The 20,993-nt window shown below is 44.0% G+C and overlaps 1 protein-coding gene across 11 annotated transcripts in view; it reads left to right on the top strand.

Moving 5' to 3' along the window:
- Positions 1-20,993, top strand: part of DDX31 (DEAD-box helicase 31) — a 73,474-nt gene that overhangs the window by 9,541 nt on the left and 42,940 nt on the right. For all 11 annotated transcript variants that reach the window (XR_011533370.1, XR_011533369.1, XM_070595426.1 and 8 more), the window contains 8 exons: positions 5,650-5,694; positions 6,989-7,030; positions 7,833-7,897; positions 9,433-9,552; positions 9,664-9,770; positions 10,931-11,166; positions 12,180-12,356; positions 15,466-15,525. Coding sequence is in view for 9 of the 11 variants with exons in the window: in XM_070595426.1 (XP_070451527.1) it covers positions 5,650-5,694; positions 6,989-7,030; positions 7,833-7,897; positions 9,433-9,552; positions 9,664-9,770; positions 10,931-11,166; positions 12,180-12,356; positions 15,466-15,525 (852 nt within the window). In the remaining 2 variants the exon portion in view is untranslated. The remainder of the gene's footprint in view (positions 1-5,649; positions 5,695-6,988; positions 7,031-7,832; positions 7,898-9,432; positions 9,553-9,663; positions 9,771-10,930; positions 11,167-12,179; positions 12,357-15,465; positions 15,526-20,993) is intronic.

Here is a 20,993-nt window from a genome sequence, read left to right as displayed (position 1 = left end):
ACGGTCGTCACAGGGGGTCTGATAAGGAACGTTTGTAAAATGCTCCCCTGTGTCAGACATCGTGCCGAATGCTTTGCTGTGTGATCTTCGAATCTTTAACCGCCCCCTGCCCTATGGAGTTCTGGGTATTACTGTTACCCCAATGTTGCAAAAAGAAGCGGAGGCTTGGGGGAGTTAAAGAACTCGCTGGATAATTTCCTCGTCACACGATGAGTGATGGTGGAACTGGATTCCCACCTCAGTTCTGCTCGGCTCCAGAGACCAAGCTTTTCTGACAGCAAAGGCTGAACGTCATATTCAAAACAGGGGTTTATCATGAATAGTAGATGTGAAAATAAGCACTCAATTAGTGAGTTTGAGAATTGGGCTGCCTCGTATTTAGCATTGTCTAGAACTTATCTTTAGATGTGAAACCCATTTAGTTAGTGCCTGGACCAAAGGGGCCAAAATTGGTTTCCTTGGGTCCCCTAGGAGGCCAGTTAACTGCCATGATATGTCAGCATAGACGTCATCTCAAAACCCAGCCCAGAATCCGACAAATACAGCCCTGGTTAGTCTCAGTTGAGACGGCGTGGTGAGAGGAAAACTGGGGAGTGAGGCGGGTTCACAAACAGATGAGAAGCTAATTGGTTACTTTTTTTCCTCGGTTTGGACATACAGAATTAGACCTGTATCAAGCCTACCTGATATTTCAGTGACAAAATAAGTAATGATAGTCTTGGATATTTAGTCCATAGACTAAAATATCCATGAATCCAAACTGATATTAATAAATTACTTAATAAAGAAATGGGGATAAGGAAAGCCCTTCCTTAGAGTAGGTTCCAATGAGTCAATGTAGGAGAAGTGATGGAGATAGAACGCCACCATTTGGCCGACGCCACAACAATATTGTTTCAGGCAAGAAGCGTCATAGATGTTAAAATGGTGGAGGCTGGCCCAGTGGCATAGCAGTTAAGTTCACGCACTCTGCTTTGGCAGTCAGGGGTTCGCTGGTTCGGATCCCAGGTGTGGACCTACACACTGCTTATCAAGCCACTCTGTGGCAGGTGTCCCACATATAAAGTGGAGGAAGATGAGTGCAGCTCAGGGCCAGTCTTCCTCAGCAAAAAGAGGATTGGCAGCAGATGTTAGCTTGAGGCTAATCTTCCTCAAAAAAAAAACAGTGAGTGGATGAAAGTGTGATAAAAAATGGGACCTTTACATAGTCTCAAAGGATCTCCCCACAGATACTTCTTAATCACAAAGGGGAAAAGCATTAACTTGCCATTGGGAAAGCGTAGCTGTGCCCACCTTAATCAGGTGATCAGAGTTGGTGTCACCAGCACTGAGGTGTTGGCCGCCTGTGCCTTCTGCCAGGTGCACACAGGATGCAGTGTCACTGCTGTGGTTTTGCCCAAAATGCATAACCCGAATTTAATCATAAGCAAACATCAGACAAACCCAAATTGAGGGACGTTCTATAAAGCAGCTGGCCAGTACTCTTCAAAGTATTAGGGTCCTAAAAGACAAAGAAATACTAAAGATCTGCCCCAGATTAGAAGAGACAAAGGAGACGTGACAGCTGAATGCAGTCTGCGGTCCTGAGTCGGCTCCTTGTCTGGAAGAAGGACGTTGCTCGCTCAGTCAGTGAATCCTGAGCAAGAGCTGCAGGGGAATAGCAGGGCATAGTGCATCCATGTTTGTTTCCTAGTGTTGATCTTTGTACTGTGATTTTGAAAATTGATAACATGTAGGGAAGCTGGGAGAAGAGTGTAAGGGAGTTCCTTGTACTATTTGTGCAGTTTTTTTGTAAATCTAAAATTATTTCAAAATGAAAAGGTTACAAAAATTTTTAAATCATTAAAAAAGAAACCCTGCACTGTCATCCAAATGATGGAACCCTATATAGCCATTAAAAGTGATACCGTTTTCAATTACTATTTGTGAACTTAACAAGTTCATGTTAGTTGAAAAAAAGCAGGTTACAAAACAATATATATAGTATGACTCCGATTTCATAAATATTAATAATCTACATATGGGACTGGCCCCATGCCCTAGTGGTTAAGTTTGGTGCACCCCACTTTGGTGGCCCAGAATCAGTTCCCAGGCTTAGGACCTACACCACTTATTGTCAGCCATGCTGTGGCAGTGATGCACGTACAAAATAGAGGAAGATTTGCACAGGTGTTAGCTCAGGGTGAATCTTCCTCAGCAAAAAAAAAAAAAAAAAGTTGAAAAAAATTACATATATGTGTATGCATAAAAAGACGACGATACTTAAACTGTTAGCCCTGGTTTTCTCTGAGGTAGAAAGAGGATTTTATTTCCTAAAGGTGACTGATTTTTTTCTTCCCATTAGGCAGTTTACAGTGAGATAATTTATGTAAAGGGCTTTGCATTGCACCTGGTACATAGAGAAGAATAGATGTAAATTATCACAATAATGTAGTAAAGTCTCGTCCATTGATAAGCTCCAGGAGAACTTCTTGCTAGTAGAGAGTTTTTTCTTCATACAAAGTTGGAAAGTTTGGGAATATCTGAGCTGGAATGGGTTCTACGGTTCTAGCCCAGCTGTCTCATTTCGTAGGTCCATGAACCAAGGACAAGAGAGAGATTAGGTTACATAACTAAGGTAGACCATGTGGTGGGCGGCTCCGCTTAAATCCTGGGTGTGAGAGTGACCTAGGCAAATCATTTCATCCCTCTGTGCCTTCGTCTGTGGCGTGGGGATAAAGCAGTGCCTAGCTCCCAGAGTTACGCTGAGGATTAAGTGACTTAGTGCCCATGGAGGGTTGAGAACTGGTGTCTAGTAATAGCACCTGCTCAGTAAGTGTTAGCCGTCATCATTGGTCCTGTGGCGAATTTGAAGGGCACTGAGTTGATGTGCGTATATTCAGAACCATTAGCAAGCCATGTGGTTGTTTTTATTTGTTCAAATTTTTTTAATATCAATAACAGCTCATTCTATTAGAGACTGAAATATTCTGTAGAAAGAGTTTTCCAAGCCCAGATTTAATTCACTTATTTCAAGTAGTCTTCAGTATAGACCCTTGGAGTTCATTGTAAAATGATTTGACCTGTAAAAAACATATCTGGAGGGAGCAGCAGATTCAAGGCACCCAGCAGAGTCTTAAATTACTCTGGTGATGGAATGAGCGTGGATTGCTTTTCTGTGTTTTCACTCTTTCCGTTATTTTGGCTCTGATTTTTTTTAACATCACATCCATCCTTCTTCTCTCACTTCTGCCCTGTGAGGAATTGATTTCTCTTTCTTCTTCTCTGTGTAGTAACACCTTTTGAAATGTCAGAATCTCCTACCGTCACGCTGCGGCACGTTGATCCTGTTGTACTAACGTGTTTACCGTTCCTCGCCTGGGCCGCAGTGCAGTCTTGCCAAGTTGATGTTGAGTACAGACAGCTCTAGTTTGAATTCCAAATCCTTTTCTCCTTGTGGGTAAATGTTTCCTATGCAAAACATGAAAACCACGCTTGTAATTGAATTTGCTGCTAAATCTGCGCTTAGCTTCCGCACTGACGTTGCTTTGAGTCACTCACTAAATGTCTGTGAGCACTTTCGACGTGCCAGGCACCTTTGACTTGGGGGCCTTTTACTAGATTACTTGTTTTCTTCTATTATTATTATTACTGTTATTTTTAGATATAACATGCAAATTTCAAAAATTCAAAGAGTACCCAAAATGTATAGTGAAAAGTAAGTCGTTCTACTCCCCCTTCCACTGGGGGGCCCAGCTCTCCTCTCAGGATGCAGTGGTCCTGACCCTGGTCCCTTGTGTGCCCCACGGGGATAGTCTTCGCACATAAAGCGGGTATGAGTGTGTTTAGTTCCCCTTCCCCCTTTGATTGGAGGTTCTGTTTGTTGTGCTGGACACCCGGATAGTTGCTTGTCATGCGTGATGTTCTCTGCCTCACTCTCGTTCACTTATTCTGTTTTGAGGATGGTTTCTTACCAGGACCCTGTTGTTCTGCCTTGTTTCTTTACTGGCTGCCTAGTATTCCACTGTATGTGTGTACCGTAAATTATTGAATCGTTCCCTCTTTGGTGGAATTTACGGTATGTTCAATATTTTGCTGCAAACAAGGCTGTTATAAATATCCTACATTCTGTAAAATATTTTCCGACTTCTTTATGCACATGTATGAGTGTATCTTTTAGAGACATTCCTAAAAGTGGAAATTCCTGAAAGTGGAATTTACATTTTTATTTGGTAGATGATACCAAATAAAAATGACCTTTAAAGAAATTACAACAGTTCATGCTCCCACCAGCAGTGTGCAAGAGTCTCTGTGTGCTCGTGCCCTTACCAACACTGTCAGCTGTTTTATTTTTGCTCATTTGACAGGGGAAAAATACTGTAATACAGTTTCAATTTGAATTTCTGTTAAGGGTAAAGTTGAGCATCTTTTCATATGTGTAAAAGCCATATTTTGAGTTATTTCCATAAATTAACTGTTTACCTCAGCTCCTTCTCCATTTTTCTATTTGAGTTTTTGATCTTTTTTATTTTTATTTTTAATTGAATTGTGGGCCTTCTTTATAAGCTAAGGAAATTGGCCTTCTTTTATGTGTGGCATATTTTTTTCCCCACATTGTCATTTGACTCTTGATTTTGTTTAGGTTGTTTTTCCATTCTGAAATTTTAAATTTTTATGTAATAAAATTTATCAGTGTTTCATAGTTTGAGTTTTATGTCATCTGTAAAAAGGCCAACTTAATTCCAATCTTATTTTTCTAACTTAATTTTTTCCTAGGACTTCTGAATAATTCATCTTGTGGTTACTGATGAAAAATGTCCCTTTTTTCCTAAATTTCTGTATGTATTTGATTCTATTCCAGACTCTGTTTGCTATTATAATCTCTATGTATGTGCCAGTATCCATTTTTCAAAACTACTGTAGATTTAAATTGTTTTAACATCTGATGTCGTTCAGAAATGTCTTGGTTTTTCTTGCACGTTTATTTTTCCATATGAACTTTGAAATTTAGTTTGTCTGATTATATATATTATTTTCTATAGGCATATTCATGGCATTTTTTTTAGAATTGCATTACATTTGTGGATTGATTTAGGGAGAATTAACTTGTGTAATATCAAGTCCTCTTATCCAAGAACAGGGTACACCTTTCCATTTATTCAAATTTTATTTTATGTCCCTCAGAAATATTTTTAAATTTTCATTATATAGATTCTGTACGTTTTTTGTTAAGCTTATTCTTTTTATCTTTTTGGTTGCTATTCTAAGTGTGATTTTTCCTCCCTTCGTTGTGTTTTTTAACCTTCTATATTAGAAGGCTATTGATTTTTATATGTTAATTTTGCGTTCAGCTATTTGACTGAATTGTCTTCTTTGTAATAGATTTTCAAGTGATTTTCTTAAGACTATTTTTAGGATAAAATATCATCTGCTAATGCGGACAGTTTTACCTCCTATTTTCCAGATTTATGCATATTTCTTGTCTGATTGCATGGGTCAGAACCTCTAGAACAGTTTTCCTTAATAACGGGGTAGTGGACAGTCTTTCTCTGTCTTCAGTGACTGCTTCTGATGATTCACAAGGGGCCACCCTTAAGTGTTCTGTCCATTTGGACTCCTGTGACCTGTGTTTATTCGACTCATGGCATTTCCTTCCTTCCGTGTCAACAGCGCAGTGACGGCCCCTATGCTCTGGTACTAGTGCCAACGAGAGAGGTAAGCATCTAACTTTGGGGATGAGTCTTGAGCAACTGTTTTCAGTGATATTCTGTTGAATTTAAAAGTGATTTTACCATTTTTCTCCCTACTGCACAAACCACTGCACCCTTACATTGTAGAAGAAAAATTGAACTGCTCTTTGAAAATCTGAAGTATAGGAAAGCATTTCCCTGTTATCTAAAGACTAATGACACTATAAATTTGTCCTTTTAAGAGGAATTACAATAATCACATTGTTTTTACAACTCAGTTCAAAAATAAGAGCAGTTAGCCCTAAAAACGAGCTTTTATTTTTTTTTAAGAAGCTACTGTACCAAAAATTTTACTTGTTCCTGAAAATTAAGCTTCTTGATGTTTTTCTTCCTTCTTGGTGGAAATCTCTTCCATCTGATCTGTTTTATTTGCCTACAGAGGCAATTTCAGATTAGGGTAACTGTTTTCTCTATTGGGTGCTGTTTCCTCCTCGCAGAGGATTCGTCCTGGAGAGGGAGGGCTCCGCTCAGCCCTTGTACAGCCTGCAGGGCCCTGTCTCAGCGCCATCCAGTGAAGGAGAAGGCACGAAGCTATTTAAATTTTTACAGCAGCAAACTTGCTACTTCCCTAGGACGCTTCATGAATACTAAACAAGTGGAAACTGTATAGATATCCTTGGATAAAGGGGTTGGGTAGAGGCTTTTTTGATGGTTGTTAACGGTTATAACCTACGTTAACTTTCACTTTCTCTAGTTTCCACTGGGCTTCTTGGTTCATTTTTTTCTATGATAAATTTGGGGAATGACCATCATCTTAGTCTTTAGGTACTGCTCTTCCCTGGCGTACTTTTAGGGTATGTCATGTCACCTTTAAAGCAGAGTGCCTGAAGGCTAGCCTGTTGCATCACTGTTCTAGTTTACCCCTCCATGCATATTATATTTTCTCTTTCTAAGGAGAGCCAAATTTGGATCGACTCTCTTTCATTTTCTTCCATCTTTGTGCACCATAGACTTGTACTTCTCTGTGTGGCACTCTGGGAATTTGAGCCAGCAGAGGGAGCACAAAACACTATTTTTGTATACATCCAAGAAATAGATGTGATGTCTGTGCCCACATGCTCCAAACTGACAGGTTTCAGAATCAGTGTAAGAATAAGGTATATTTTCTGAATAGCTTCTGTGTATGAGATTTTTGTTTCTTAAATCTTAAGTTGAGGTCCAAGTTTGGATCCTAATCACTTTATGTTGTGTAAATTTGAAAAAAGGGGTTGGGGGAGAAAGGACCTTGCTCATTATCTGTAACTTTTTAATATTTACAGCTGGCTCTACAAAGCTTTGACACTGTCCAGAAACTGCTCAAGGTAAGGCAAGCCATGAGTTCAGTTTTATCCTTTTTTCCCTGACTTTTTGAGGAAAGAGAAATATAGCACAGTCTTTTCTTTATTTTCAAAGAGCTGGGAATTACTCTAATTTCCTTCTATTCTCTGGATGTCTCTACTCTCCTCAGGTACAGTTTGTAGGTTTTTACTCATCTAAACCTTAGTAACTCCTGATTTCCAGCGTGGCTAGCTGCCCAGTGTTTCCTGGTGCTTAAAGTCCTATAATCTTTTCCTCATAGTCACTAGCCAGCCAGATTCAGAGATTTGCAGGTGCACCCTCAAGGTGTTCCACTGGAAAGCAGCTCACAAAAGTGGAGGTAGGGTTTGTTTAAGAAAGAAGAGAGGAGGTTTCAGGGCCAGAGCCTGCCAGCTCACCAAACTAGATTGAGGACTGATCTGTTTTTTCTCTTCCCAGGCTGGGGAGTTGGGAAGGGTTGTGCTTGGGTTTTATCTTAACCAAAAAAAAGGCAGTAGACTTACTGAAATGTGTTTTCAATTCAGCCTCCCAGGGGAAAGGCAGAGAAGCTACTTCAACCATTTAAAAAGCTCACATTTCTCTCTTACGGTGTTGGAAGCTAGTTGTATAGCTATAGTTTGAGTTACTTCTGATGGTAACCATGGCTGTAGCAATGCCTGGGAACTCTGTCTGCACAGTAACACCCCATGCAGTGAGAAGCCTGAGTCTTCCCTCCCAACTGCTTTAAGGAGAAGGAATTTAGAATCATTCTCTGTGTTTTCAGTAACGGGAGCTTTGAATTGATTTTGATCTGATGTCTTTCTGTAGCCATTTACCTGGATTGTGCCTGGAGTGTTAATGGGAGGAGAGAAGAGAAAATCAGAAAAAGCCAGGTAGGTGGGGGTCGGCTTGTTGTGAATTCCTTTTTGATTCTGTCTGTCGTGCCTTCCTGTTCAGTAAAACTTGGAGAGAGGCTTGTCTCAGACGGTGCTCCTGGGCCCAGTGCAAAGGGACAGATCGAGTCAGCAGGGAGTGGTCACCTCCAGACGGTGCTGTCTTTATCTTTTAAAATATTGATGAACCTACGAAGAGCTTCCCTTCTGATGTGGTCAGTAACCGTGCTCCCTGCCCTCTAACTCCCACCCTCCGTGCCCGTGACCCCCTTGCCTCGTCTACATCTGCCCTGGTGACTCCCTTTTGTGTCCATTGGGAGTTTGCAGTTTTGTTGTTTCATTGTACAGAAACAAGACCCCAACCTTATGTAATGCTTTGCACTTTGCTTTTCACACCCAAATACATTGATTCCTAATTGTGTATTAAACCAGTAATAGGTGTCGGGAGAAAATTGTTGCAACAAGTAAATCCCAAATTGTCTTTCTTCTTATTGTATTATAGCTTAATGCTTAGAAGTAATACCCAACTACATGTGTAGTCTGTAACTGATGAGTAAATATTAAACTTGAAACCTAAAAGCATTGGTTGGGATTAGATTGAGCTGTAAATAACAACAACAAACATAAGGCAGTGGCATGAACAATGTGAGCTTTTATTCTTCTTTTCCGTTTAAGTAGCCTTACGGCAGCCAGCTCAGGGTTGGCATCCTGCCCGGCTACCAGGACCCAGGCTCTTTCTCTCTCTCTGCACTGCTAAGTGAGGCTTCCATTTTCACGGTTACTTCATAGTCTTAGGTAGTTGCTGGAGGTCCAGCCATTACATCTAGTTTCCTGCCAGCAAGAACAAAGATAATTGTACCTCCTCCCTCTAAAGGTACTTGTAGGACTTTCATATTCCCTTTCTTTTTATCCTATTGCTTGAACATAGGCATGTGACTATACTTAACTGCAAGGGAAGCTGGAAAATACACTCAGATAAAAATTGGAGGCTTTTATTACTGTGGAAAATGAGATGAAAGATGTTTGGGAGTAAGAAATTAGATTTATTCTACCTAGTCTAGGGGGCAAAGTTGGGCCCATTGTATGGAAGTTACAAAAAGGATTCAATATAAGAGAATTGGTTCTAGTCATTAGAGCGCATTGGCATGGGAGAAGTCATTCGGGTAAGAGGTTCCCTGGCACAGAAGCCTTCAGGCACAGGCTAGATGACCTTCTATCTGGAATGTTCTAGAAATAATCTATGGATCAGATAAAGGGCATTGGATTGTATAGTTAAGATTCCATCCAAAGTTAAGGTTTTATGATTTTACTATAATTTGAGATCTTAACAGTTAGATTTTGTAGGCGAGAGAAACTTCAGAGGAAAATTAAAACTCAGATGTCTCAATGTGTCCATTTGTCATCATGTTTGTCATGATTTCAAGCTGTGGCACATTTCTGCTAGACGTGCCTATCTCCTTTGCCTCTTTCCTGTGTTTTCCACTGATACGGCCCCATTTTATTTACTCTCTTTCATGATACATAATTTTAAACAGACTGCGGAAAGGAATAAACATCCTCATCTCAACTCCCGGACGTCTGGTGGATCATATAAAATCCACAGGGAACCTTCACTTCAGTCGGGTACGCTGGCTGATTTTGGATGAAGCGGACAGGTGAGCCTCGCGCAGGAAGCGTGAAAAGTAGAAGAAAAGAGCTGTTTCTGCTGTCCTCATTGCGATGTTTACTCTTCACGTAGATTGAAATTCCTTCTCTTGAACCCACAGAATCTTGGATTTGGGTTTTGAAAAGGATATCACAGTGATACTCAATGCTGTAAACGCGGAGTGCCAGAGCCGACAGACCGTCTTGCTGTCGGCAACGCTCACGGAAGGTGAGTTGAAGAGAAATGCTCTTTGTTCTTAATGGAGAGGAAGGCCTGGATGCGGTCTGCGTTGTTTGCCAGCAGATCCTTGGCCTTGGGGAGAGCGGGGAGGAGGAAAGGATCCCGAGAGGGCTACGTTTCACACTGCGTCCTGCACTCCCAGCCGTCCAGGGCTCCACCGTGTGCCCTAGGCCGTGGGGAAAGGGAGAGAGATCCAGAATCCTCTCAGGAGGGAGAGCGCTGCGGTGCTCATGTTGGTGTAGAGGAAGAGAAAAGGCTGCCCGCCCTCCACCAATGCTTTCCTGAGATTTTTGTTGCGATTGCCACCCACTGAGAGCAGCGTCTTTGTCCTGGAGAGGGCGACCTCTATCCAGGTGCCTTCTCTAGTGTAATCACACTGCATTTCTTCTTAGAGCTTCTGAACCCTAATCAAAAAATTCTGTAAGCTCATTTCTGTCTCGCCATCCTTGTGAGATGAAAATTCTTAGCTCTCTTTTATAGATGGGAATACCAGAGCTCAGAGAAGTTGCATCACTCTCCACCAGAAGCACCCCACACGATGAGTCACTGTTTGAACAACAGTCCAGCTTTCATGTTCTCTGTCGGCTGTATTTGTTAACCAGCTGCATTGTAGTATGCACACACCAGATGCCATTTATGTGACCCGTCAACAGTTCTCAGAGTACATTCTAAACAACATTAATTTTAAGTGAAAAAGGGATTCTGTGCCCAAAAAATTTGGGAAATGCCACACATTACCTCCTGCTTTTGGAGATTTGTGATGCACATTAGCACAATAAAGGTCCTGAGAAGGACTGTAAACCCATAAAACCCTGTGAAAGAAACCCATGAAATGTTTTTATCAGGGTTTTCATAACTTGCCCATAGAACTCTTTCTGGGGGGTGATGGGCAGACGTCTGTTAATGTCCCTTTGAATGGTCTTTCACAGGTCAGAGTTGAGAAACGCTGGTGTGGATGGGCTGTTAGGCATGGGAAGAAGTCGGTGGGTCTGCCCCACCAGGTGGACAGTAGGGCAGATCAGTGCTGGCATTGGTATTGCTCCTAGAGAGTTTCTTAGCCTGGGTGTGTGTGGTGTAGGGGTGTGCGTATGTGACCAGTTCCACAGTGTGCTTGTCATCTCTTTTGCCTTTTTCACTTGGTATCCAAGGCGTTACACGGCTAGCTGGTATCAGTTTACACAACCCAGTCAGTATTTCTGTCCTGGATGAAAGCCACGATCAGTCTAACCCGAAGGGCAAAGCAGTTCTTGAAGTCTCCCCTCCACGAACTAGCGACGAGCTGGACAGCTTTGCAATCCCGGAGAGTCTCGATCAGCACGTGACGTTGGTGCCCAGCAAACTGAGGCTTGTCTCCCTTGCGGCCTTCATCCTGCAGAAATGCAAGGTAGGACTGGGCGCTAGGCTTGGCTTGGTGCAGGGAAGGATGACCTGTTTGTGTCAGGCATGAGTAGCAATGAATTGAGACACACACACCCGTTTTCCAACTTAACTACTTGTAAATGTGGACCTTAACAGACATCTTTTCAGTTCGTGGTTCTAGGGTTGTGGTAAAGAATCAGAGGTCAGGGGCCGGCCCCGTGTCAAGTGGTTAAGTTCATGCGCTCCGCTTCAGCGGCCAGGGTTTCACGGGTTCAGATCCTGGGTGCGGAACCAGCACCGCTCACCCAGTCGTGCTGAGGTGGCGTCCCATACAGCACAACTAGAAGGACCTACAGCTAGAATATACAACTGTGTAGTGGGGGCTTTGGGGAGAAGAAGAAAGAACAAAGAAGAAAAGATTGGCAACAGATGTTAGCTCAGGTGCCCGTCTTTAAAAAAAAAAAAAGAATCAGAGGTCGTTGAGAGCCATTATGTTTGGCTTGAAATCTGCCTTAAAGATCTTTCCTGGGATGATACTGGGAACGTCCCAGGTGGTGAAACTTGCTGAAGGTGAGGCAGATAGAGGGGCCTGTGCTTGTGTTTTTAAAGAATCATGGTACTTGTGTATTTATTTACTAGATTCATGTGATAACTTTCTCTGGTATATGGGAAAATAGTAGGTAGAAGGGCTTGAGAATGAAGCTTCCAGATTTACTGCATATGCAGGGTCTCAGCTGGGTAGTATTGTGTGTGTGAGCCCTGAATGAATGAAAGGAACAGAGCTAACGTACAGCTTCACTCTAAAGTATATTTGTTTTTCTCAGATACAGAAAACCCGTTTGAGGTTATAGCTATGTCATTTTCCTTTCCTACATTCTTTGTAGCTTGGAGTATCAGTGTTATTTTGTAAAAATAATTCAAAGCCGTCTGTCACCTGTGTTTCCAAATCGGGGCCAGCATGATTGTATTTTAGAGAAATATTCATTTCACTGTCACTTAAAGACATGTGCTTGTTTTTTCCTCTTTGTATCACTGTAGTTTGAAAAAGACCAGAAGATGATTGTCTTTTTCTCGAGTTGCGAGCTAGTGGAGTTCCACTACAACCTCTTCCTCCAGACCCTGCTGAGCAGCTCAGGGGCCCCGGCACCAGGGCAGCTACCATCTGCCTCCACGCGATTAAAATTCCTGCGGCTGCATGGCAACATGGAGCAGGAGGTGAGCACTAGCCTCCCCCAGGAGTGGAAACGGGAGCACACCCGAGTCCCGTCAACTTGAACTCATCCTCCAGGGTCAGCACTCGCTTCCCTCGCAGGCTCCACCGGGCTGGGGAAAAGTGAGCCTCAAGTGGGCGACCACTGGAACTAGGGCGGATTGCGCCGCTGTGTCCATGTGGGCAAGGGGCGTCTATTGTTGCCGATTGCTCTTGCTCCGCAGGCCGGTCTCTTCCACCTGAGAGAGCTCACAGGCCTGGCTTGGCCTGAATCTACCTCAACCAGCTGTTAAGGCAACAGAGTACCACTAAGTAGCTGGCACCAGGGAAGGGTTTTGCCTTTTTAGTACCCAGTGTGTAATTAGGGCTTGATGTCTTCAAATTAAGAGCATTAATGGAGCTAAATTGTGGATCCCATATGGTACTGCTGAGCATGACTGCTGTCATTGTCAACAAGATGCAGCGCTTTCTCTCTGAGCACTTTTGGTTGGGAGAGGGGACTGTGTGTTAAAGGGGCTTCGGGTCTCAGTTCTGTCTCAGCTCTGAGTAATATTTTTATTCAGGGAGAAGAGTATAGCATTTTCCTTGTTTTAGGCTCTTAGCTGCATAAGCCTCATTCCACTGCTGGTAAGTAGGCTGTCCATTTAGGGAGGCGGGGCGGAGCGTAGAACAAGAGGAACTCGCTGGAATTTGAAAGAAAGGACACATGGCTTGGAAATAGGAGCCATCTTGTCCTCAAGGAGCGGCCACCAGGCAGCTGAGAAAATGAGGCAGAGTGAGAGAAAGCCACACATCGGAGTAAGATTTGACCAGAACCAGCTTAAAAATTGTAAGACTTTTAGAGCTTAAAGAAACGGTATGGTCATCAAATCCAGTCCTTTTTGTTTTTGTTTTTTTTGTTTTAATAATTAAGGAAATGGAGGCTCACAAAAGTGAACTCGCTCAAGGTCACTCAGGAACACAGCTGCTTATTTACCGTGAGATTATATAGAATTTCCCGAATATTCCAGCCTTTGTGAATTTTATAAACTCTTGGTTTTTACCTTCAGGATTCCTGATTCAGTTGAGTTTATTCATTTCGTAATGTAATCCCATTTGGGATGTTTGCGTGTTTTTTTAAACTTAATGTACTGATCCCCTGGGTCTGTTCTCCCCAGAGGCATTCTGCAGGCTAGGTCCGAGGATGATCAGGGAGCTGGCTGTGGACTCAGAAGGATCTGGAATCTGAATAGATCCTACAAAAGATGCTGTAGTTCCATTATTTCCAACCCTTTCTCTCACATTGTCACAAGATGGTAGTCCAGCAGGGTGTTGTCAGCTGTGTGCCCCGGGAGCAGACTGCTTGTGTTCTAGTCCTGGCTCTGCCCTTTACTGACTGTGTGACCTTAGGAAAGCATTAAACCTCTCTGTGCCTCAGTTTCCGTGTCTCTGAAATGGAGCTGATAAGACGACTTCCTTCCCAGGGTGGTTGTGACAGATCGTTGAGTTAATGCAGATGAAGTGCTGAGAACAGGGCCTGCGCAGCGTCAGTACTGCGTAAGTGTCAGGAGCCGTCACTATTGTTTCTCTCCCAGGAACAGTTTAATAGTTGTCAGTGTCTTACTTCTGTTGTTTTGTCTATTAAGTAGCCTTCACAGCCTCCCCATGGGATGGGTCCAAGATGGGAGGGAGTGTCTCTGTATTTCATTTTATAGGTACTGAGGTTCAGTGTCTTCTCCCAGACTAAGCTGAAATAGTCCCAGCCACATATCCTGGCCCGGTACCCTGACCACTGCTCCACATGACCTCAGTGTGGTCTCCCTAGATGATTGACATGACCCTAACGAAGTTTACGAGCCTTGGAGAGAGGATGCTGTTCGAAGAAGTTGCTGTGTGATAATTGTGATGGAAGCTCAAGAGTTTGGTGGTTTTTGTCTTTGCCCCAAACCTGACCACATTATGTCCAGTCTTTAAGAGGTTTCACGGGCTTTTCTGGACTTTCCTGATTTTTTTCTGGTTTTGACTCTACAATGCCACTGTTAAAAAGACCCTCATAAGGACTGTGCAGCAAACTGGGGACCGCAGCTGTCCCTTTGAGGGTCTGAGCACCAACTCTGGGCTCAGATGTCAGTCTAGCCCTTTACTAACTGTGTGCGTGTCCCTTGGGCAAGTTCCTTAACCTCTCTGTGCTCAGTTTCTTCTTCTGGAAATGGGGATGGTGATGGAACCTTCTCGTAGGGTGGTTCAGATTCGGTAAGTTCAGACGTGTAAGGCATAGGCCAGGGTCTGGTCCCTGAAAGCACTCAGTGGGTGTTGGCTGCCGTCATCCACTGTACTTGGTGAGGCGTACCCTCGGGTTCCAGTTATGTGACAGATACATGCACGTGGAACCAGAGTGAACTTTACCCCAGTGGCATAGTGGCTGTGCCAGAGCGGAAGGAGAGACTTCATTTTTTTCTCTTTTCCAAATTTTTTGTAATTCAGGTATATTCCCTCTTTTGTTGTTGCTGACAGGTGGACATGGTCAAGTCTTAACTGCTAGCAACACTGACTTAAACACACTCTGAGTGTGCCCGTCCCAGGTTCACGCTGAAAGCCTTTTAAGTGTACATACTTTTTGGTCCAGCAAGTCTGCCTTTAGGAATTTACTCCAAGGGAATAGTAAGCATGTACACAAGGACTCATCTACAGAGATGTTTATCACCTCCCTGTTTGTGATAGTCACCTATTGGAGACAACCTCAGTGGACACTAACGGGCCATTGGTCATGTAAATGATGTGCACCCATTCGGCTGAATACTGTACAGTCAGGAGAGACCATGTGGTTTTTGGAGATTTATTAGCATGGAAAGATGTTCACATTCTATTGCCATATCATAAGAGCACGTTGTTGGTGTGAGTAGTATGGTGGCATTTAAACAAAGCCATGTGTTTGGTTGTTTTGCATAGGAGGGGGCTCAGGAAACTTCAAAGTGTTACAGTGGTGGTTTGCTCTGAGTGGAGGGTTGATTTCATTGTCTTCCTTTACTTAAAGGTAATTTTCTACAGTTACAATTGGGAAAGTTTGGGAATCTAAGCCCTCCTTGCTGGAATTGATCTCAGAGTGGTAAGGCCCCATTTTCCTTGTTTTTGTAGGAAAGAACAGCAGTGTTTCAGGAATTCTCACACTCCAAAACAGGCGTCCTCCTTTGCACGGTAGGTATTACTCTATACTCTGTGAAGGTTGAAACTTTCTGCAATGCTTGTGATTTTTCATCTCTCGACAGTTTGCTTCACGGTCAGCCCTACAGAGAGGGGGACTACAGGGGCCTCTTGGTGTGTCTGGTCCCTTCGCACTTCTGGGTTGTCACCTGACTGTGCCACGGACAGCCGGCCGCCACTGTGCAGAAGACTTGGCGATTTGCTCACTAATAGTGACAGCTGTTGGCCTGAAAACGTGTGAATCTTGGCGATTTCTATCCCCCCAAAACTTGTAAATTACAGCTATCGGGAGTAATTAGAGCTGAGAAAGTCTTTCCACGACCAAATCACTCTCCTTGCCTCTGCTCACTTTTCTCGGAGGAAAATAGATGCACTTGGACAGGTTTTATGTGCTATTGTCTGAAACTCCCGTTTGCCCTGCAGTTTGCGGGGCCGCTGTATTCAGCTCCGTCTTTGCAATCTTGGACAGCTGCCTCCTCCAGCTCAGCTCTCATGCCCGCCTCCGTGCTCGTTCGAGATTGAAACTCACACCTTTGCTCGCTCCCAGGATTAAAATACCTTCCCTGTTTGTGCCATCTTGGATGACGTAACCAAATCCCCAACTGGTTATTTGAGCAATCCCTGTATATACAGTAATGAAATGGTGCTAGAAATTGAGTAATCCAGTGAACAGGTGCTGGGTGAAAACAAAGACGTTTAGCTGTTTGAATACATCTCTAGGCCTCACATAATGCAGTTCCTTTTTAAGGAACTCTTACTCTGTGTTCGGTTTGAAAGGTAATGGAGACAATTTTCTTTCTAAAGTTAGAGCGTTTGGGTGAGTGCAGTTTTGTTTCTTGTGTGTGTGGTCATGCACAAGTTGGCCTGCCCGTCACCCACGTGTCCTGCTGTGCTGATTGTCACGTGGGTGGCAGACAGTGGCTCTGCCGGTACTGTGGGGATGCTGGCCTCCCGAGGAGGGCTGTGTCTGACCAGGCACCCCTTCCCTTTACGAAGCCCACCCTCAAGTCCGATGCTTGGGTGTGCTGTAGAACCATCTTAAATGCCAAGTCTAAAGTGAAGAGAAGTCCAGATCATCTACTTGATAAAGATATTTGTCAAAAATCCTTATCCTGTCCAATAATTCTTTCTGGAGCCTGACCCCTTCCTGTCTTCTCTGTCCCCATTGTCCCCCTTGCTCCCTACTCTTCAGCCAAGCAGGTCCCTCTTTCAGTTCCTTGAATGTGTCATTCTTTTTCTGGCCTTGGGGTCTTGGTACATGTATTCCCTCTGCGTGGGACACCCCACTCTGACTTTGACCCCTACTCAGGTCTCACCTTAAAGTTCCTTTTTTTTTTTTCCAGGACACAGGCCGCTGGAGCCCCAGTTCTTCCCCATTACGCATTCCCAGTTCACCCTGCATTACTTTCTAACACTCATCACCCTGGGTCTCGGTATCTTCCCACCAGATCGCCAGCTCGTGAAGACAGGGGCTGTGTTTTATGTGTAGTTCCATCCCAGCGCCTGGCACAGGGCAGGTGCCCAGTGGGCACTGGGTGTTTGTGGATTGAACAAGTGGACGGTTGGGGCCCAAGAAACTCAGTATTGAAACCCACCAGTGTATTCCTTTTTCTAAAGACGGAGAGGCTGAGACTAGTGTACTTGATCATTGGGAATACATTTCACTTTTTCATATATATGGTGTTATCTTGAGAATGAATGTTACAGATTCTCTATATTGAAACAGAGGGCAGTAGGAAACTGTGTTGTGTCGGAGTCTGGGTTAAGATCTGAGCAAAATGTTTTTATCTTGGACCCTTAAGGTGCAGGGTTGTCCCTGGTGGGAAATCGAGCTTCCTAGTGTGCAGATGCTCCCATGTTTTACAGACACGGGTGAGCGCTAAGTCTCAAAGACAACTCTGGTATTTGAAGTTCAGTTTTTTGGTTTGTTTTGGTTTTGTTTTTGGTTTTTTAGTAGCTCTACATGTAAGGAAAGGTAATTCTTTCTGAAATGTAATTCTTAGTGGGGTCAGAAGCATATAATGACTTGTTTTGTCTGGCTGATACCTGTAGGCAAGTGATGTCAGCTAGACAGAGTGCCACTGACTTGGCAAAGAAAAGTACCCCCCAAGCTCTGTCCCCTGCTAGTCCTGGGTGCCACATAGAAAGCAAACTCTCACTTGCCCACAATCTGCTTTCTCTAAAATCTCTTGGTACATCATTTGCTTGCCCAGGTCACTTCCAGTACACCGATCCTCTGCCAGTCATCTCATCTTTACTCTGCAGTGGTGGTTACTGGAGAGGAGCTGGATTGGGCTCATTTCCCTCTTTTCTAAGCCAGGTTCTGAGCAGGTTCTCTGGGGAGAAGTTCTTCATTCCCTCTCTCCAGGTTCCTTCTGCCTCTGCCGTGTATGTTTGCTTCAGCCTGACGCTCTGGCATCTGAGAGCCGTGGGCACAGGAGACACGTTGTAATAGATCATGCCTGGGTTGGGCAGATACTGTCCCTCTGCGTCCTTTTCAGCAGCCTGTTGCTTGCCAGCCTCTCTGAATGCTCTCCAGGAGCCTCCTTAGTGTTACTGAGGAACGGTGCCACATCGGGACGGGGCAGATGAAGAACTGGCTTCTTTCAATAAAGAGGAATCGTGTTGTTAATTGTTGTGTGGGGATTTTTCCCCTTCATACCGTATTTTTTGCCGTTTTGACTTATCATCCGAGGAGCCTTTTAACGAGGCCAGAAGACTGAATGTCTGTATGAAAAGTTGGGAATTGTGGTGGAACCACACAAAAGCTCACAATTACTCTGTTTCCTTTACTGCTGGAAACTCCCTCCCACCCCATTTTCCTCCCTGCTATCGCATCTGTTGTTAGGAACAGTTAAGGGTATGCACGTGCATGCATGCATGTGTGTGTGTGTTTTCTTTCATCTTAATTATAAACAGCTTATTTTAATTTTATTTATTTATTTTTTTGAGGAAGACTAGCTCTGAGCTAACATCTGCTGCCAATCCTCCTCTTTTTGCTGAGGAAGACTGGCCATGAGCTAACATCCATACCCATCTTCCTCTACTTTATATGTGGGACACCTACCACAGCATGTCTTGACAAGCAGTGTGTAGGTCCGCACCCGGGATCCAAACCAAGGAACCCCAGGCCGCCAAAGCGGAACATGTGAACTTAACCTCTGTGCCACTGGGCTGGCCCCTGTAAATATCTTGAAAGCAAGGACCTTTTTAATTTCACGCACCTCTTTCAGGACCTGATGCGTGGCCTTATGTACTGTGGGTTCTCAATAAATGTGTGACCACAGTGAGCTGGAGTCTAGGTGGAGGTAATAGGGTAGTCGGGCAGAAGAGACCAGTTTGTGAAAGAGAAGTCTTTACACATTTGAAATATAGTTTTGTGTCCTCGAGAAAATTAGATCTAAGAAGAAGCGAAGTTAAGGAGGGAGTAGGAAGGAGGGAAGCAGGAAGGAGTCATTTGAAAGTTCAAAGCCCACTTTCCCAAATGGAATTAAGAAATCAAAAAGAAACAGATATAGGATATTGGATTATCTACAAAATAGGTCCTCCTGTTTATGGTGAAGAGCCCACCCTAAGCCAGAGGAAGGGAGTATGGCTTTTAACACCATTGTTAGTTGATAAAGAGAAATACCACTGAGTGACTAGAAATTGGAATTTCCAAGCTACCTCTGGTTTTAAGGCTGACAGCATGCTTTCTCTTGGTCTGCGTGGCACTCCCTGGTTGTCCCTGGATAAATGGAGTACAGTCACCTTGTCCCCAGCCAGGAGAGGCACTTGCACCTCCACTCGGGTCTGCTGGCTGATTGTCCGTTGAATATATCGTGGTTGTCCAGCACATGCTTTCTTCTCCAGAAGATACCTAATTCACCTCTGCTCTTTCCTCCACCTTCTCGCTCGCCCTTTTTTTTTTGCTTGAAGCACACTGTTATGTCTGTGCAGTTCTTAATTTCCTCTCCTCCTGGGGAATTTCCACTGTGCCAGGAGGCTATGAGACAAAGGAGTGAGGCCGTAAGAGTCAAAAGAATGTCACTTCACCACCCAGAATAAACGGAGACTTTCTCGGTTTTCTCTGGGGTAGCTTTTTAGGTAAAGTTGATCTTTTCTCCTTTATTTCATTTGTGTTAATGGCAGGATCATTTGGAGATTGTTGGCTGTTTACTCAGTTACGCTAACTCATGTTGCCAGTTTTTTGGCGGCTCCAGCCAAGATCTCTCGCCTCTGACAGCTTCTGCACTCTCTCCTTCCTCCTCTGATTACGCAGCCCAATCTGTCACCCGGACAACGGGGGCCTGTACCCCGCTGATGGCTTTCCACACACGGCAATAATGACTTTTGGCAGGCCAGGAAGGCTGCAGAGGCGAATTTGCTGCGTCCCTTGCTCAGAGAGCCGGCAGGCCCCCTCTCCCTGTTAGTAAAAGCACTTTGTGAGGTTCTTGGGTAAATAAATGAGTCATTTTAATCCAACTGACAGGCTGGCACCTGAGCAAGCTGCCTTCCATCTGTACTCCTTGGTCTCACGGAGGCAGCCAATTGTCAAGCCCAGGGCCTTCAAGGCCTCGCTGTTGAGTGTCTTTCAGAACTGACTTTAGCAATTCTTTTGCCCTAATTAGGTTAAAGGAATACAGTTGGGCTGGATCTCAGTTCTAAGGGTGGGCAGAGAGCCGAAGCCTTTGCTGAATCTTCGGCAGATCAGTTTCCTGTGATCTGGTGCAGCTGGTTGACAGTATTCCAGGAAGATGGAGCAACTCCTGCTTCTCTGGGTGCCCTGCCCACAGCGAGTGAGTGGGGTGTGAGGAAGAGAGTAAAGGAGCTTTTAAATCACTGCTTACTTGCTGCCGTACCAAGTCTTACTTCATCATGAGATGGAATACTTCGATTTATAATTCTCAAAACAGTTTTCACATACACTATCTCATTTGATAATCACAACAGCCTCATGAGATAAACAGGGTAGATCTTATAGTGATTTTATACGTGGGTAACTCAGAGAGCTGAGTTGACTTGCCCGGATCGCATGGCTTGGAGTGCAGTTCCCTCTGTACCTAGACCAGAAAGATTATTCCTTTCTCCTATTCTCTGTGTTAGCCTCAGCTGAGACTAGGAAGAAGTACTTAAAGAAAGAGCCAGATTGAGTCCAGGCAGTGGTTGGCTGTCGGTGAGGTTCCCCACCCTAACACAAGAAGTTGTGGGGGACGGGAAGATCGTCTCTCAGCCAGTTGTTCTGAACTGCATCACCCATGTGGGAAATAGAACCTTGAACCGTCCCAGCAAGAGTCTCCCCGCGTTCTTCCTAACTCACTCTTTCAGCGTGTTTGTACTCAGAGTGAGTTTCATGAACATCATATGCCGCTTTAGAGTTTTATCGGTGTTTCTTGGTTGAATTTACTAAACCATTGAGCATTAAATTTTTTACAAAGCTTGTCTGTAAAGCTCAGGCAGCCCCTTGTCTACATGCATCTCCC

The sequence above is a fragment of the Equus przewalskii genome, chromosome 26, assembly GCF_037783145.1.
Source record: "Equus przewalskii isolate Varuska chromosome 26, EquPr2, whole genome shotgun sequence".
Taxonomy (NCBI): domain Eukaryota; kingdom Metazoa; phylum Chordata; class Mammalia; order Perissodactyla; family Equidae; genus Equus; species Equus przewalskii.
Note: the sequence above shows the minus strand (reverse complement) of the source record. Positions and strands in the feature narration are given on the sequence as shown.